General features: G+C 48.1%; 1 protein-coding gene across 1 annotated transcript in view; it reads right to left on the bottom strand.

The window, feature by feature from the left end:
- Positions 1-1707: 1707 nt before the first annotated feature.
- Positions 1708-19041, bottom strand: part of ANXA2 (annexin A2) — a gene marked incomplete at its 5' end in the record, with an annotated part of 32240 nt that continues 14906 nt past the window's right edge. Inside the window, 9 exons of the mRNA XM_015418258.1 lie at positions 1708-2106; positions 4007-4129; positions 6525-6583; positions 7789-7884; positions 8933-9026; positions 9909-9968; positions 11352-11431; positions 11985-12075; positions 18258-18371. Coding sequence (XP_015273744.1) covers positions 2047-2106; positions 4007-4129; positions 6525-6583; positions 7789-7884; positions 8933-9026; positions 9909-9968; positions 11352-11431; positions 11985-12075; positions 18258-18371 — 777 coding nt within the window. The remainder of the gene's footprint in view (positions 2107-4006; positions 4130-6524; positions 6584-7788; positions 7885-8932; positions 9027-9908; positions 9969-11351; positions 11432-11984; positions 12076-18257; positions 18372-19041) is intronic.

Here is a 19041-nt window from a genome sequence, read left to right as displayed (position 1 = left end):
CTGTGAATGATTAGACTAGGATTGTAGTGTGAACTTCCTGAAGAAGAGCTATCGAAACAAAGATCTAAATCCGGAGTCTTCGTCCTGTCCAGCGCTATTTTTGGGCAGGAACGCACAGGAACGGAGTTCTGGCTGGCTCCCGAGTTGGCCACGCCCAGCAGGAACCCCATTAGCATAATAGGCCATGCCCAACAACAGAAACGCATTAGGACTGGCTACATTAGGGGGTGTGTGGCCTAACATGCAAAGGAGTTCCTGCTACAAAAAAAGGCCCGGGATTTGGACAACAAACAAGGTAAACAGAATAAGAAGCAAAAGGTGGGTGTGTCTGGATGACCACACTTCTGCAAACATGGGGTGTGTGGCCTAATATGCTAATGAGCTGTGCTGTCAGGGGTCTAATGAATTTCAGCTGTTGGGTGTGGCCTATTATTAGCCCTGCTGGGCTTTTTCTACAAAAAAAGCCCTGGTCCTGTCTATGTACCATTTATGGACTTGCGCTATTCTTATATATGTACCATTAATGGACTTACACTACTCATGGACCTGTACATGGTATGATGTAAATTTATTTTACTGATATATGTGGTCCTCTGTTATTCTTATATAAACTACCTCTGTTTTGCATGACTTTTGAGCAATTGTGGTCTGCGTTATTTATACACTGCTTGCTTGCTTCCTGTGAATTTGTATGCTGTGATATTGCATTGGTTTATGGTATTCTTTGGAGGTCTTAGATTCCAAGATCTGATGAGATCGGGCTTGCCTGGGCTACCCAGGTCAGGGCTATTACAGAACAGAACAGAAAACCTTTATTGGCATAAGGCTATTACAGATCTTTGCTATCAGCTTGTTTCTTTGGTGCTTTGTAATCCCCCTTGAGTCTCACTGAAAAAGGTGGGCCATAGATGACAATAATAATAAAATGTAGTTTGGCTTTGGTGGAGGGGGGAATTCCCAACCCAGGTCTTCCCAGTCTGAATCCAATACTCATAAGAACCTGAGAGAAGCCATGTTGGATCAGGCCAATACTCTGTGTCACACAGTGGCCAAATTCTAGGTGCCATCAGGAGGTCCACCAGTGGGGCCAGAACTCCAGAAGCCCTCCCACTGTTGCCCCCCCCAAGCACCAAGAATACAGAGCATCCCTTGCCCCAGACATAAGAACATAAGAGAAGCCATGTTGGACCAGGCCAATGGTCCATCCAGGCCAACACTCTGTGTCACACAGTGCCCAAAACCCAGGTGCCCTCAGGAGGTCCACCAGTGGGGCCAGAACCCCAGACATAAGAACATAAGAGAAGCCATGTTGGACCAGGCCAATGGTCCATCCAGGCCAACACTCTGTGTCACACAGTGCCCAAAACCCAGGTGCCCTCAGGAGGTCCACCAGCGGGGCCAGAACCCCAGACATAAGAACATAAGAGAAGCCATGTTGGATCAGGCCAGTGGCCCATCCAGTCCAACACTCTGTGTCACACAGTGGCCAAAACGCCCCCAGGTGCCACTACACAACACTACCCAGAACTCTCTCCACTACACAACATCTCTGAATAAAAGGGGATGAGCTTATAGAGGTCACTTGCAGGAAAGATGTGAAAAAGAGATTAAGTGGGCCACGCAGAACGAGGAGAAACTGGAACGGCCGTGCACGAACATAATCAGAGATTTGCGCTCACACAAAGAAGAGTCTCGCTGAGCCCGAGAACAATTTCTCCTAAAGTAAAAACTCCACTTTTATTTGTACTTTTGACAGGTACATAATACAAAGAAGCAGAATCTTTCACAGCACAAGTTTTGTCTCTCTCTCTCTTCCTCTCTGGAATGTTAACTTCCCCAGCCTCACCACTCCAGCTTAAGGTTAGCTACTTGAGCAAAAGCCACGCAGAGCCAAGTTAGGGGACTACATGAAAGCAACCGAGGGTATCGAGTCTTGCAGATGCAGAGAACGAGAAGAGTTAGTGCGTCGGCGGGTCTAAGTTCGGCAGGAGAAGGAAAGCAGACGACACGTATCCAGGCAAGGACGGGTCTTCGCCGTCACGGTTTTCACTCCTCCCCTCCGCACAGGTTCAGGAGCGCCCTCTGATAATCTCCCTTTGTGTCTTGCTGCAAGGAAAGCAAAATGAGAAGATTATCCTCTGAACCCTCCTGCACATTCAGCGTCTTAGAAGGACCTCCCAAAATGGCACAAAACGGAAGGTACAAAAATGTGTACAAGGTTCCTCCTTAGCCTCTTAAGAACATCAGAAGAGCCCTGCTGGGTCAGACCGATGGTCCATCTGGTCCAGCATCCCGTCTCACACAGTGGCCAGCCAGTTCCTCTGGAGGGCCAACAACAGGGCATGGAGGCCAAGGACTTCCCCTGAGAAGAACATCAGAAGAGCCCTGCTGAATCAGACCAGTGAGGGTCCCTCTAGTCCAGCATCCTGCCTCACACAAGGGCCAGCCAGTTCCTCTGGAGGGCCAACAAGAGGGCACAGAGGCCGAGGCCTTCCCTTGAGCTTAAGAACATCAGAAGAGCCCTGCTGGATCAGACCAGTGAGGGTCCCTCTAGTCCAGCATCCTGCCTCACACAGTGGCCAACCAGTTCCTCTGGAGGGCCAACAACAAGGCCGAGAGGCCGAGGCCTTCCCCTGATAAGAACCTCAGAAGAGCCCTGTTGGATCAGACCAGTGAGGGTCCATCCAGTCCAGCCTCCTGTCTCACACAGTGGTCAACCAGTTCCTATGGAGGCCCAACAACAGGGCACAGAGGAGGAGGCCGTCCCCTGATAAGAACATCAGGAGAGCCCTGCTGGGTCAGACCAGTGAGGGTCCATCTACTCCAGCATCCCGTCTCACACAGGGGCCAGCCAGTTCCTCTGGAGGTCCAACAACAAGACATAGAGGCTGAGGTCTTCCCCGATGTTGCTTCCTGACTCAGAAGTTGACTGCCTCTGAATGTGGAAGTTTTATTTAGTCTGGCAGCCACTGATAGGCATATCCCCTTCTCTTTCATTGCTGCGCACGATTCCAATTGTGAAGCCACTTTCAGCCCACCTTCCTGTTTATTTTGAAGAGCAAGGGTGTCTCCTAAAAGACCACTGAACTTGGTTAAAGCTGAACTGAATTGAGTGGGAGGGGGGGATGAAGGTAGGTAGGTAGGTCGGGACAGACCTCCACTATCGTGTGCAGTTGTCAGGGACTGAACCTGGGACCTCCTGCATATAAAGCCCGCGGGCTACCAGTGAGTTGCACTTCCTCTCTGTAAAACCCGAAGCCGCCCTATACCTCTTCGGACCACTGGTCCCTCGACCCTAAGTATGGATGGCAACATCCGCTATCCTTTACGGAGATTCTGGGACCCAACCTGAGGGCCAGTTTGGTGTAGTGGTTAAGAGCATGGACTCTAATCTGGGAGAACCGGGTTTGATTCACCACTTCTCCACATGCAGCCAGCTGGCTGACCTTGGGTCAGTTACAAGTTCTCTCAGAGCTGTTCTCTCAAGGGCAGTTCTCCACAGAGTGTCTGTTGTGGGGAGGGGAAGGGAAAGGAGTTTGTGAGCCGCTCTGAGACTCCTTTGGGTAGTGAAGGGTGTCTGTTGTGGGGTGTCTGTTGTGGGGAGGGGAAGGGAAAGGAGTTTGTGAGCCGCTCTGAGACTCCTTTGGGTAGTGAAGGGTGGGGTATAAATCCAATCTATTCTCTTCTTCTAGTGGTTAAGCGTGTCACACTAGGAGCTGGGAGAAGCCAGTGTGGTGCAGGGGTTAAAGTGTCGGATTAGTATGTGGTGGACCCAGGTTTGAATGCCCACTTCTACCACAGAAGCTCGCTGGGTGACCTTGGGCCAGTCACATGCTCTCAGCCTAACCTACCTCACAGGGTTGTGGTGAGGATTAAAACAGAGGACCGAAGAATGATAGGCGCCCCCGCTGGGGGAAAAGGTGGGGTATAAATGAAGTAAATCAATAAATTCTGCGTGCAAAACCTGCGCGACCTGCCACTGAGCCGCGGCCGCCTTCTCACTCACCTGGATGAAGTGGTAGAGGGACTTCCCGTATTTCCTCTTGAATTCGCTCTTGATCTTCAGCATGTCGACCTCGCTGCGGGAAACCATGATCCGGATCAGGATCTTGTCCCTGGTCCCTTTGCCCTGAAAGAGCCGTTTGTCACACGGATTGGTTTTTAACATTTGGGAAATCGTCTTTAAAAAGCGGACAATCTGCTGACAAACTTGTGTGAACGCAGAATTACCCAAAGGCAAGAAATCATCTCCAGGTCATACCCGACGCAGAAGGAATTTTTTTTAGAAAACAGCCCCTTTGGGTTGTTTCCCATTTTTAGTTCCTCCCATTTTTAGTTCCCAGATCAGAAACTAGGCGAGACTTTAAAGGTATCGCACAGCATCAGTATTGGGGTCCATTTGACCCCAACATGCTGTGGAAGTGCCATGTAAAGGTAAAAAGAAAGGCGCACGGTAGAGACAGAAACAAATTGCCCTCCTTTGCCCTAACATTCACAAAGCCACTGACCCATTAGAGAATTCCTAGTATTTCCATCACCTGCTTTTAACCAAGACATTAATCGGTCAACTTTAATATAAGCGAGCAGATCACCAAAGCTTCAAAACAGATGCCTTGCTGAGATACTGAAGAAGCACATGATAAGCAAAGTTAGGCTGCGGTGGGTATTGGTTAGCTTAGCGGGGTGTCCAGGGCTTTTTTTGTAGAAAAAGCCCAGCAGGAACTCATTAGCATAATAGGCCACACCCAACAGCAGAAATTCATTTGCTTATTAGGACACACCCCTGACAGCACAGCTCATTGGCATATTAGGCCGCACCCCCATGTTACCAGAAGTGTGGTTATCCAGCCACACCCACCGTTTGCTTCTTATTCTGTTTACCTTGTTTGTTGTCAAAACCCAGGGCCTTTTTTGTAGCAGGAACTCTTTTGCATGTTAGGCCACACACCCCAAATGTAGCCAATCCTAATGAGTTTCTGCTGTTGGGTGTGGCCTGTTATGCTAATGAGTTCCTGCTGGGTGTGGCCAACTCGGGAGCCAGCCGGAACTCCGTTCCTGTGCGTTCCTGCCCAAAAATAGCCCTGGGGGTGTCAAACATAACTCCCGAGGGCTGGAACTGGCCCGTCGGGGGCTCTTACACGGCCCACAAGCAACTGGTGCAAGGGAAGGAACAGAAGACTGCTCAGGGAGCAGAGTGGGTGGATCCACTCCGATTGTGGCTTCAGCATGGTGGAACAACCTCATCTGCAGCACTCAAGCAGCGTGGGAGCTTCTGCCCACTGCTGCACTGCTGGATCTCCAGTCCACCCATGTGGTTTTCCTCTCCACCCCCTCCCAGCCCAGGGGGCCTTTCAGTGAGGCTACACCAACTCTGAGCTTACCAGCTGCTGTCCTTTATACAGTTTATATCTCCGGTACCCTGCACTACGTTTTATGGCACACGTGGCGTGGCCCGGCCCGGCCCGGCAAAGTATGTCAGATCCAGCCCTCGTAACAAATGAGTTCAACAACTCCGGCTTAACTGATTCTGTCTCAGACGGTAGCAGTGACGGTTTGCGGTAGAAAGAGCTACATTCGAATCCGGGAGCACCTTTTACAGGCCAGCAAGGTTTTCGGGGTACGAGGTTTCGAGAGTCAAAACTCCCTTCGTCAGACATCTTTCGTCAAGGGGAACCCTGACTCTCGAAACGTCGTATCCCGAAAATCTTCTTGGCCTCCAAGCTGCTCCTGGACCCGAATGCAGCTCTTATACTGCAGACCCACACAGCCGCCTGCTGAAACGACCTGCACCCTGCAGAGCAGTGATCCCTCTAAGCTGAGTTAGTGTGAATCAGCTCGCAGTTTTTTAGCCTCCGGCTCACACCTTTTTGTCTTCGCTCAGGAAGGAGGGCTCCAGAGCAAACAAATGAATGCAGCAGCCAAATCTCTCGCCCACAACTTTAATGCCAGTAAGCTCACAAAGTAGGATTTTTGCTCACAAGACTCCACAGCTTAGAGGGGGCACTGGTGCAGAGCCTCCCCCCATTTTGTTACAGTTAGACTCGAACCCAGGAGCGCCTTAGAGCCCAGGAAGGTTTTCAGGGCAGGAGCTTCCCAGGGTCAAAACTCCTTTCTTCAGATACAAGGGAGCCCAGACCCTCAAAAGCTCTAGGGTGCTCCTGGACTCGAACCCGGCTCTTAATTGACACACTAACCTCCCATGGACGAATTGTTGGGCATCAGTTTTGTTGGGCCTTGGCCAACTAAAAACAGAATTGGTCAGTACGTCAGAGGCTGAAGGGGAGGGGCACAAGTGAACGGCGTGGAAGAGCCCCCCTCCCCCAATTCATCTCAAAAGAATGGGAAACAGCCCCCTACAATTCGTGCAGGAGATCTTCCCGGAGCTTTGCATGTCGGGCCTGGTTTCAGATATTATTTGTGTAACTGGGGTGTTGTATTACACCTATGTCTTGTAAGCCGCCCTGAGCTTGCATGCGGGGAGGGCGGGATATAAATGCAATTAAATAAATAAATAAATACTCTACCTTCATGGATTCGTAGAGCCGGTCAGCAAAGTACAACTGCTTGTTCTGAAGGCACTGAACTGTGGGAGAGAAGAAAAACGGACACGGACAATAAAGATGCATTGCAGGTAAAATTAGAACCAGGGAGTCCTCGGAAACATATCCAGGGTTCCCAGATGTGAAGGTCATTGATGGTAGACTAGCCTTCCTGAAGACGGCTTGCCAGAATCAGACGGGCCCAGTGTCATCCTTCTGACCATGGTACACGGAGCTAGGCCTTCACTCTGGCCTTCCTCTCCAGTTCTATCTGTCTCTGTGGTCCACAGACTTGGGGAGAGCCTCCCCCCCGCCCCAAGGCGCACGGGCAGGACACAAGCTCTGGGCATCATTTGATTCACACATTCTCATTGTTTGGGCCCCTATGGCACACTTTCCCCCCTCCCCCAAGAAGAAGAAGATGTCTAGCTTCTCCTCCACTCAAACAATATCTCATGGCTTCCCACTACTGCCTGTTTTGGAGATCCCAAACTGATGGCCAACTAACGTTCCAATGAAGCAGGCCCGTAGCCAGGATTTTGTGGCTTACGGAGCAACTGTTTTCCCGATGGGGCTGAAGTCCTCAGTGCAGGAAGAAAAAACATTTAGCCAATAGAAAACTGTGACCAGGATAGATCTCTAAACTGCAAGCTGGCAGCCCCTTTAGATGATAGTTCTCAGCTGCTGCAAGTTAATCACTTTAGATTACAGTTCTCAGCTGCTGCAAGTTAATCACTTCTGCCAGCCTAGGCAACAATTCTGTGAACAAGCCAGCAGGTGGGGGTGATGGCTTCTGTAGTCAAGAAAGCTAACACTTAGGCAGAAAAACTCTCTTCAAGGAGGCCAGTTGCTTCACACAGTTAGAAGGGATCCTAACGGTCACCTACTCCAACCCCCTTGTGGGAATTAATCAACTACACACCACTCTGGTTTAAAAGGAGCTCACGCCTTTTAAAAATGTTTTTAAAGGGTTGAAAAAAGCATTTACAGGAGAAATTCTTGTGGGGCTGTGCCTTTAAGAAAGGGGGCACAGCCCCCAAAAGCCCCAGCCCTACGGGCCTGCAACAGACGACAGCTCCAAGGTGTGATTCAGCAAGATGCAGGCGTGTGGTGTGTTTTGGAACACAAGCAAGCATAGCCTTTGCAGAAAAAACTCCTTCGAGTCCATGATCAGCCCTGCATAGACCAGCAGCAGGCTCCGTTACACTACAGTGGGGCCTTCCGACCAGCTGCCTCCACATCTACTTACCAAGGTTGAGGAATGCGATTTCCAGATCTCCCTTGACCTCCTTCTTGATGCTCTCCTGCATATCGTACGGACTGTAGCTCTTGTACCGATCGAACACTGTCGGGGTCAGGAAAGAGAAGGACTGAAGAGAACCTTCATTTAGATCAAGGGTCCCCAACCCTTTCTTGAGCCTGCGGGCATCTCTGTAATTCCGCCAAAGCGCGATGGGCGTGGTGACAAAATGGCCACCACAAAACGTTGCCATGATAAAGCGGAGGTGGAAAGACCACGTGCATTACGCCAGGGTCCTGGGAGGAAGGGTGGTATAAAAGAGGCATTGGATACAGAGCTCTTCCGCCAGGCTTCTGGAGCCAATCCCCCTTTATGATTTATGACATCTGAAGCACTTCTTATGACATCTGAGCAGACCAATGTGGTTGAGGTTACAAAGCCTAAAGGTAAAGGTTTCTCTTGCTCAAAAGCCAGTCGAGTCTGACTCTAGGGTTGCGGTGCTCGTCTCCGCTTCAAAGCCGAAGAGCCAGCGCTGTCCAAAGACGTTTCCGTGGTCATGTGGCCGGCATGACTAAACACCAAGGCGCACGGAACGCTGTTCCCTTCCCACCGAAGTGGTACCTATTTATCTACTTGCAATTTCTTGCTTTCGAACTGCTAGGTTGGCAGGAGCTGGAACTAGAGACGGGAGCTCACTCCGTCATGCGGCACACTCGGGTCTTGAACTGCTAAACTACCGACCTTCCACAGCCTTCAGTTCAGCGTCTTAACCACTTGAGCCACCGCAGCTCAGTTACAAAGCCTAGCACTTTACTATTATATCTGATTTTAACATGGTATTTTAATATTGTATTTATATTAATTGTTGATGTGCTTTGTACGTATTGTTGGAATTCTATCTGCTTGTAAGCCGCCCTGAGCCGGCCTAGGCCGGGAGGGCGGGATAAAAATTTGAATAAATAAATGAATACATATGGCGTCAACCAAACACTCATTTCTAGGAAGACCTTTGAGCTAAAATATCTGCGTTTCCCTTCCCGCGCTCGAGACCCAAGGGAGAGAAATTGTTACAAGAGTGTTCCTTGATTCCTTAAACTTTTCTTTTCTTTGCAGGACGTGACTTTTATCTCGTTCCTGGCATGTTTCAAGTTACCTTTCTGCAGGTGCTGGGGACTCCTTTCGGTCATGATGTTGATCCACTTGGGAACGTCGGTTCCCTTCCTCTTCACGCCAGCGTCATACAGGTCCTGGGGAGGCCATGAAAGAATTTTGCTTTTAAGATGTGGTTGTTGTTGTTGTTGTTGTTGTTGTTGTTGTTGTTGTTGTTGTTGTTGTTGTTGTTAAGTGTGTGGACTCTAGTCTGGGAGAACCAGGTTTGATTCCCCACTCCTCCACTTGCACCTGCTGGATGACTTGGGCAACTCATAGTTCTGATAAGAGCTGTCCTTGAAAAAGAGCACTTTCTGTCAAGAGCTCTCTCAGCCCCACCCACCTCAAAGAGTGTCCTGTTGTGGGGAGGGGGAGAGAAAGGAGTTTGTAAGCCGCTCTGGGACTCCTTCGGGTAGTGAAGGGCGGGGTATAAATCCAATCTCTTCTTCTATTATTATTATATACACACAAAGTGCAATTAAGTGCCGATGGCGATTGCTGTATGGTGGTCGAATATAGCTAAACCAGTATCCATAGTTGTCCTTAGTGCCGATAGGATAAGGGCCGTAGCAATTCAGTTTTTAATAGCTCATTCCTCTGTGGCGGCTCCGAGTCGAAGGCCTGGTGGAAGAACTCCGTTTTGCAGGCCCTGCGGAAATTGTAGGAGGTCCCGCAGGGCCCTGATGTCTTCCAGGAGCTCGTTCCATCAGTGCGGAGCCGCCACTGAGAAGGCCCTAGCTCTGGTAGTGGCCAATCTGGCGTCTTTTGGACCAGGGAGAGTCAGACGGTTTTGCGACCCTGACCTCAGTGCTCTTTGGGGGACATACGGGGAAAGGTGGTCCCTCAGGTAGGCAGGCCCCTGACCGTATATCTGTCTCGGCGGCCTGATAGGGGCCGAAAAGCAGGGTATAAAGTTTGTAAATAAATGAAATAATAAAAAAGCGGCAAGGGATCTGTTGTGGCTACACAACGGCACCTACCCTGGCATCTTGGTCAATCAGCTCGTAGTCGACCACTGAACAGTCCTCGTTCCTCCTTCCCTATTTTTTTTAATAAAAAAAGAACACAAACGTCAAAGAGACATCACCATCAGACGCAGTCAAGAAGGCCTTTTGATACACAGAATGCTCTACAAGGTCACGTTCCCTCCTACGACGGATCTGTGACCTCGGCTGCAGTAATCCCTGCTTGATCAAATGAGTACCCGATGGAGACAAGATGCATATACTTTCTGCCAGGGCTTTTTTTGTAGAAAAAGCCCAGCAGGGACTCATTAGCATAATAGGCCACGCCCAACAACGAACTCATTAGAATATTAGGCCACACCCCATGCCTACCCTTGGCTTGCCCGGGTGCCCCGTGGCTGTGGGAAGCCTGGGCAAGCCGGCCCTTCGACAGGCTGGGGAAGGCATGGGGAGGCATTTAAATGCCTCCCTGATCCTTCCAGGCCCCCTCTGGCCCGCCTTGGAGTCACCGGGGGGGGGGTTTGCTCTCCAGGCCTTTCCTCTGTGGCCATACACAGAGGTTTTGGCTGTAGTGGGCGTGGCCAACTCTGAAGCCAGCCAGAACTCTGTTCCTGTGCGTTCCTGCCCAAAAATAGCCCTGCTTTCTCCAATCTGTCGTCTGGGTCAGAGCACTCATTCCAACGCACATCCCTGCCACTTGCATTGGTTTAGCCCCCATTCACCATTTTAAATATGCTGCCATTGTGTAATGTTTGTAAATGGCCTGTGGGTGGCACTAGAGCGCAGTTGGCTTGAGCTGAATTTGCTCATGCAACGGGGGGCTGATTCTGCATTGGCTTTTCCCGCCGTTGTTTTATGAAAGCCACACTGGAACAGAAATTTTACTGAACCCTCCATGCCGCTTTGACTTTCTTTAATTATTGGGTTTTACGGTACCTCCTTTATAGCTTTATGGCCGTTTTATTGCCATTCAGGGGTGACTCTACAGACAGTACGGGGCGTTGCCATGAGGTATCTGGATGTGGTTGTGAACTGCACTTTCCCCTCCCAGTTGCGGAGCGAATGCTAGATGCAGGATCGCCCAGGGAACCCTCCCGCGAAAATGGCCTCTTTATTTCTCTCTAAGCTTCTATGGAAGAGAGAAACAGAGAGTAGGGTGCCGGCGGGGTGGTGGCAGATTTGGGTTAGGAACCTCCTGGATATATGGGGACGGGGGCCTGGGAAGCACAGGACCCTTGGTGGGGTACAGTGCCACAGAGTCCACCCTCCAGGGAAACGGATCTCTCTAGCATGGAGATGAGCTGTAATTCTGGGGGGTCCCCAGGTCCCACCTGGAGACTGGCATCCCTAAAAGGTCTGTGGGAGAGAAGTTCATCAAACAGTCTCCGATCAAATACATCCACTGCATACACAGCAAGAGGGGGGGGGGAGGACACAACCAGATGTTGAGATCCACACCTTGGCTAGGGTGACCATCAGTTTGCGGAAATCGCCAGATGTGTCCGATATGATGTCCTTTTCCAGCTCAGTCTTGTACACTGAAATAAACAGATCGAGTATTAATTGGACGAGGCCAACGGTGAACTTTCAAATCTTCGGTAAAGGTAAAGGTATCCAAGGGTAAAGGCCAACAGCTGTTAACTGGGAGTATGCCAAATGAGACGAAAACGCCTTCACCGACTGGTGGAAGACAATGATAGAGGGAGACGGACGAAACTCCCCGTGGAGGGAGTTTCAGCACCCTCCCCTGAGAAGGAGCTGCAAAGCTTTGGTGCCACCAGTTTCAGTTTATTCAGTTTATTCGGTATATCACCAGCCCAATTACAGACAATACAAAAAGGGTACCAATAATATATATAAAATGTTTAAATATAAAACTGTGTTTAATCTGCGTATGTTAATTACAAAATTACTAAAACTCTAAATTTCTACAATACTCTTATCAACTGTTATTCAACTGTTGAGTAAGTATTATAGGGGTTCAGTGCCACAACCAAGAAGGCCCTTGCTCGGGTTGTAATCAGTGGAAATGTGAACCAGCGTGTCAGAGGTTGTCTCTAGATTCCCCCATTTTTGGCCCAACGAACTTACTCTCTTTGTACATTCTGTTAATTTGACCGAGCTCCTGGTTGGTCCGCGAGCAAATGATCTCGATCAGCGTGTCTTCGTCCGTCCCCAGGCCCTGGGAAGAAGAGCACAAAGGGACTGAGCGACAGACACACACACACAAAAAAAACCACTTCCTGAATGGCCCACAAGTTTTGATCAAAGCGCAGTTTAAAAGCCTGTCTGCAATTTCAACCAAAAGAAAAAGCAATTGCCAAAAAGAAAAAGAAGTAACAATAGGAGAGAGAGAGCTTCTGCACTTTGACATCAGAGCAGTCTTCGAAGGGATGTCATGTAGAGGGTGGAGCCAAGTTGGTTTCTGCCACCCCAGAAGGTCGGGCCAGAACCAAGGGGTTGAAATTTCCAGCTAAACATGAGGAAGAACTTCCTGACAGTTAGAGCGGTGCCTCAGCGGATGGCAGGCAGGGTTGCCTCAGTGCTCAGTTCTCGTGGCCCTTTCTTACACACCCTGGGAAATGCCGACCGCCACTTTGGGGTCAGGAAGGAATTTCCCTCCAGGCCAGATTGGCCCATGGATCCTGAAGGGTTCTTGCCTTCCTCTGGGCATAGATAAAAAACACAAGGGTAGACCATCAAATAATTCACAAATTTCAGAAGTTACCAAACAGACATCAGTCCATTGCAACATAATAACGTTGAGTCAATTAATAATGTCGAATTGGTGGTCACAACTCTGAAACACAATTCAGAAACACAAGTACATATACAAAACATTTCGACAAGAAGGGTATAACAATTCAAAAATAAAGAATCCAACAAGAGACTCCTCTATATCCTTTCAGCATAGTACTATCCAAAAGACCTTAAAGTCCACAAACAAGGCAGAGGATTTCCCATAGAACGCCCTTCCTAGGTGTGGCAGACGTTTCAAAGCATTCTTCCTCAGTTATACGGCTGAAAATTGGAACCTTGGGGTCCCTATTGTTTGGTTCCTCTGGGCACAGAGCAGGGGACATTGGAGGAATGGGGGGGGGAGTAGGTATGAATTTCCTGTGCTCTGAACATACTGCGTCTGTGCCTGGTTTGCTAGTTGTGCGGCTGTGGATAGGAAAGCGCCCCAGAGAGTTATCATCACAGCCCAGAAGATTATTGGCTGCCCTCTCCCGTTCCTGGAGGAATTGTATAGTTCTCGGTGTTTGAAAAAAGCAAAGAACATTCTGCAGGATTTGTCACACCCTGAACACTCCCTGTTTGAACGGCTGCCTTCGGGTAGAAGATATAGGACAATTAAAACAAGGACAAACAGATTAAAAAATAGTTTTTATTCGAGAGCTATTATTGCTTTAAATGCTGTATGAAATTGGAATTTGGGTGACATTGGTGGTTTAAGTTGCTATGTGAACCTTAAGGGGAGTTATGGGATGGTTGTGAATGGTTGTGTGAGTGTATATGAGTATGGTTCACCGAAATGATTGCATCTTTAATTTCGTTGTACTATGTACAATGACAATAAAGTTTATTATTATTATTATTATTATTGAATGGGTTGGACTAGATGACCCTCAGTCCCTGCCAGCTCTAGTTTTCTATGTTTTTATGTATGCTCTGGAACTGACAACAGTCAGAGCAGGTTTCTAGAGAAGCCGAAGAGCGACTGAAACCCCACCTCCTATTTTTCTTTGCATGTATGTTGATCACCCCTCTGAGGGATCTGTGGATACAGCCGGTAATGGCTTCTGACATTTCACTTGTTTCTGTGTCTTCCCTACTAGCTGATACTGGTATTACATTGGCTGTGGGTAAATTTCCGGCAGCTATGCCTTTTCTGTGCCAAGATGGAAATGGAAGGTGATATTTGAAAGACTGGCTCTGTCCAAGACCTCTGGGACCCTGGATTGTTTAATAAAAGCAAAGAGCTGCTGTAGATTTCCCGGGCTATCTGGCCGTGGTCTTGGCACTGTAAAACCTGACGTTTCGCCGGCAGCTGTGACTGGCATCCTCAGAGGTATAACACAGAAAGATGGAGCACTCTCGGTGTCAAGGTGAGAAGAAGAAAAATGGTAGGCAGGTAATTTATACCTACTCAGGAAGGTGGGGTAGGGCTGAGGCATTGTCTTGTAGGAGTTCCCAAGGCTGTGGAACATGCTAATGGAGGAGCTTTCCTGAGGAGGTTCTTTTGTATGTGGATTGTTTCCTGAGGAGGTTTCCTGTTTCCTGAAGAGGTTCTTTTGCATGTGGATTGGCAGTTTAATTCTAATTTCATCTGTAGTGCTGTTGTATGATGTAGAGCATTTTGTGTTTTTCAGGGCAGGAAACCATGCCAAGGGCAGATCCACGTGTCCCGAAAAACACAAAATGCTCTACATCTCACAATAACACTACAGATAAGATTAGAACTTCAACAGTCAACCCATATGCAGAAGAACCTCCTCAGGAAAGCTCCTCCATTAGCATGTCCATAGCCTGGGGAACTCCTACAAGACAATGACTCAGTCCTACCCCACCTTCCCAAGTAGGTATAAATTACCCGCCTACCATTTTTCTTCTCACCTTGACACAGAGAGTGCTCTGTCTTTCTGTGTTATACCTCTGAGGATGCCAGTCACAGCTACTGGAGAAACGACAGGTCCTACAATGCCAAGACCACGGCCATACAACCCGGAAAATCTACAGCAGCTAATGAACTCCGGCCATGAAAACCTTCGACAACATAAAAGTAAAGAGATTGCAACTGGAGATAATCCAAAACCGAGCTCCCTGGACGTCATCTTCAGCTGAAATTAAATATTTTGCACTCTGTAACGAGTCCAATATTCACATACACTTTATCTGGAAATTGTTTTTTAGCAAAAGTAAACCCCAATTCTGGGCAGCCCCTTAAAACCCGGCCAAGAAAACCCTGCTCATTATCACCGCTGACGCTGAACGACAAAACTGTATTTTGCGTGACATGCTAAAAACTCAAGATTTCGTTCATCCGGAACAAGCTGGTGGAGTTCAAGGGACACTGCGCTATAAAATATGGATTTCAAAGACTGATCTCATGATCAAAGTCAAGATTTAATCAGCAGGCTTCCCTCTCCAAGCCACCCTTCCCTGCGCGCGGCGAGCATAAAAACTTAATTCAGGAGTGCGACTTTGAACTAACGTTGAATTAACCGGGTGTAAAGTGTAAATCAATTATGAGGCTGTTAATACAATAAGAAAATTACTAACACACATGAAAAGGTGTCAGGTGCTAATTAAACTCTTTGGGAACTCGGGCCACCTTCCCGAGCCCAGTTCAGTGAAAAGGATTCCTGAAGGCTGGGTGAATTAGGGTCGGTTTCGGCTCCATTTGATTCCAGCCGACTTCGGCTGCAAACGAGCTCTGAGTAGTGGAAGGCTGGGACACTTTAAGGGGTGGGGGATGGCTCCAAAATGGACATTTGAAGAAAGAAACAGAAGGAGTCATGTTTAGCCTGGGGAGGAGACGACTGAGAGGGGATAGGATAACCGTCTTCAAGCACTTGAAGGGCTGTCATCTAGAGGACGGGGCGGAGTTGTTTTCTGTTGCCCCAGAAGGTCGGACCAGAACCAACGGGTTGCGATTCAATCAGAAGAGTTTTTGGCTAAACATTAGGAAGGACTTCCTGACAGAGCGATTCCTCGGGGGAACAGGCTTCCCGGGGAGGTGGTGAGCTCCAGTGTTCCCTCTAAGCCGAGTTAGTGTGAGCCAGCTCACAGTTTTTTAGCCTCCAACTCACACATGTTTGTCCTAGCTCAGGAAGGATGGGGCTCCAGAGCGAACTAACCGGTGCAGTAGCCAAATCGCTTGCCCACAACGTTAATGCCAGTCGCTCACAAAGTAGAATTTTTGCTCACCAGACTCCACAGTTTAGAGGGAGCACTGGTGGGCTCTCCTTTTTTGGAGGTTTTCAAGCAGAGAGGCCAGATGGCCATCTGACAGCAATGCTGATTCTGTGCACTTAGGCAGATCGTGAGAAGGGAGGGCAGGAAGGGTTGCCTCAGTGCTTAGTTCTCGTGGCCCTTTCTTACATGCCCAGGGAAATGCCAATCGCTGCTTTGGGGTCAGGGATGGGGTCAGGAAGAAATTTTTCTCCAGGCCAGTTTGGCCAGGGATCCTGGAGGTTTTTTTTACCATCATCTGGGCACGAAACAGCAGTCACTGGAGGTGTGGAGGGGGAGGTATTTGTGAATTTCCTGCATTGTGCAGGGGGTTGAACTAGATGACCCTGGTGGTCCCTTCCAACTCTATGATTCTGTGATTCTAGCTGCACACCAGCAGGCACACCAAACGGCCAGCGATAACAGCAAATGTAAACTTTGCAAGACAAAGGGTGAAGCAGTCGAACACACCATCAGCACCTGCAGTAACATGGCTCAAATGGACTATCAAGAACGTCACGAGTCAGGACAGAGTCGCAGCTACATTGCACTGGAATCTTTGCAACAGCACCTGCAGTAACATGGCTCAAACGGACTATCAAGAACGTCACGGGTCAGGACAGAGTCACAGCTACGTTGCACTGGAATCTTTGCAAGACGTATGACGGCTTCCCATCAGCCAGAAATTCATGGGCGCACAAACCAGACAAGAACATGGAGCATGATGAAAGAACGGTTCTTTGGGACTCCCGATTGCAAACAGATAAACACCTGGCGCAGAACACCCCTGACATTACAATTGTAGAAAAAAAGGAGAAATAGGGTTTGGATCATTGTTACTGCAATCCCAGGAGACATTGGAATAGAAAAGAAGGAACAGGAGAAGATCACAAAATACCAAGACTTACGAATAGAGTTAGAGTGCCTTTCAGAGAAAAAGGTGGCCATTGTGCCAGTTGTCATTGGAGCCCTTGGAGCAGTGCCTAGATGGCTCAAGAAACATCTGGACACTCTCAGCATTGAAAAAATAAGACCAGCTCAGCTCCAGAAGACAGCATTGTTTGGAACATCAAGAGTGTTGCAAAGATACATCTGCAATTCCCAAGAACATGGCCAGATTTGGAATTGGAGAACATCATCTACTAGTCAAATATATGACTGTGACTACTATTATTATTAATAATACTATACTACTACTAATAATAGTGTAAACTGTTGCTTGAGAATTAGGTATGTGATTGACAAATTAAGCCTCTTTAACCAAGGTAGCCACACAATTCCCTTGCTTTAACATCACACACAAAGGAATTTTTTTTGCCTCGGTCACGTATTAAGTGCCGTAGGAAAGATGTAAAGAAACAAAAAGAACAACAGCAATGGAAAGGGGATGAATATATATATTCATGCCGGGGAAGCTTGTGGAAGAAAAGGCTCCTCGCTAAGAGTAAAATAATCTATAATCTAGAAATAATCTACGATCACCTCAAATGAAATCAGTGAAATAATCTAGACTCTTAGGGATAGTCTCTCCCTTTATATATAGCGGTCCTTCCGACTTTCTTGTTTAGAGGCAGAACCAGCAGACTAAAAAGCCATGGAAGCAAGCTCCACTTAAAAGAATTGGACTGGTCGCCCATTAATACAAGGACCTTTTGGAAACTGTTTCTTTACAAATTACTTCAGAAGCGGATGCCGTCAATTTTGTGTTCAATTACATTTGCCATTGACATTACTGAGGAAGTTCAGCGAAATGGAGTTTATAATATCTGGATTCTTCGTTTATATGTTACATGCAATTGAAGATGACTTCTCTACTGAACTTATATTGTTTGATTTCTCTGTGTGTTGCTACACGTGACTTGAAGACTTTAGACTTCTTCCCCATGCTACATGCAATGGAAATTGAAGACTTCTCTGTTATAACAATACTTTATTTGATCTATTCACATGTATGGGCTTTACTGCTTTGTCATTAATACTATCACTGTATATATATTTCTGTAGTGTTTGTTTGAGATTAGCCATTTTGGGGTTGTTTTATTCCATTATAACCGTGCTGGCCGGAATCACAAGAGGGCAGCATTGGATTAAAAAAAGAACCACCCAGGTATTACCAAGAACGTCGCGTCGCCTAACCGGCTGCCAGAAGGAACGCAAATTAAGTCTGCAGAACCTCGACAGCGAAGCATGCGAGACCGAGGGATAGATGCACGCAAGCAATCTTCCACCCTGTGGGTCACATCGAGACCCATGGTTGAGCCATGAGGTCATCTTTGCACAAGTTCCAGGGTGTTCTCAGGGCAGATTCTTTGGATAAGACACTCGGGCAAATTCTCTAGCAGTAGAAGATCCACGAAATGAATAACGAAATAAACCGGGCGCCCCGCTCACGGCACACCCTCCATTTACCTTCATGGCCGCTTTCAGTTCACTGGCGTCGTACTGGGGGGCCGTCTTCACGAGGGCTAACATCAGCGTCTCCAGATTTCCAGACAGACCAGATTTCAGAGCTGCGGCCAGTTCCTACAGGAAAGGGGGCAAGAGACCGACAGGTCACGGCTCTGCCCCGATTGCCTCAAGCGGCTACAGCGTTTTTAAAGGTGACTGTTTTTCCTCTTTAAAAAATGCACAAGACGACTATGTTCCATTGAAAAAGAAACAATAATCAGGCGCGCTGCTGTTCCCCAAATCACGACCCAAGAAGTCAACCCGATTCGTGTCTCCGAATCTGAGAACCTGTGCTTTTTTCTTAGTACCATAATTAATTTTGGAGGCACAAAGACGTTTTAAAAGGTTACAATCATATTTCGTTCAAATCATAAGAGAGAGTTCAGCATCTTCCATGAAAGATGAAAGATCCAGGGGGTGGGGGGAGACGGCAAGCGCCTTTGGAGTTCTGACACGGCCTGTTGGGTGTGGCCACAAAATGGCCGCCAGAAAATGGCCGCCGTAGCTTACCCTTCAGTCACACAGCGAATACCATTGTGCTGTGGTGGCAGCGGATGCCAAGGCAACACTTTAAAAAGTCTGCACAGCCAATCAAATCTCCCATGGCCAACGAGAAGCCATCCATTTTCTAAAAACACTCGGTGTGCGCCAGGAAAGGCGCCAATGTGTGCTATAGTGCTCACTATTGGCATACTGTGGACCCTTGGATTATACCATTACAAATTCTGTGGAAAAAGAGAATTCT

The sequence above is a fragment of the Gekko japonicus genome, unplaced genomic scaffold (genome assembly GCF_001447785.1).
Source record: "Gekko japonicus isolate JY-2015 unplaced genomic scaffold, Gekko_japonicus_V1.1 scaffold3627, whole genome shotgun sequence".
NCBI classification, from domain to species: Eukaryota; Metazoa; Chordata; class Lepidosauria; order Squamata; family Gekkonidae; genus Gekko; species Gekko japonicus.
The sequence above is the reverse complement of the archived record's forward strand: the minus strand, read 5'-3'. Positions and strand labels throughout refer to the sequence as shown.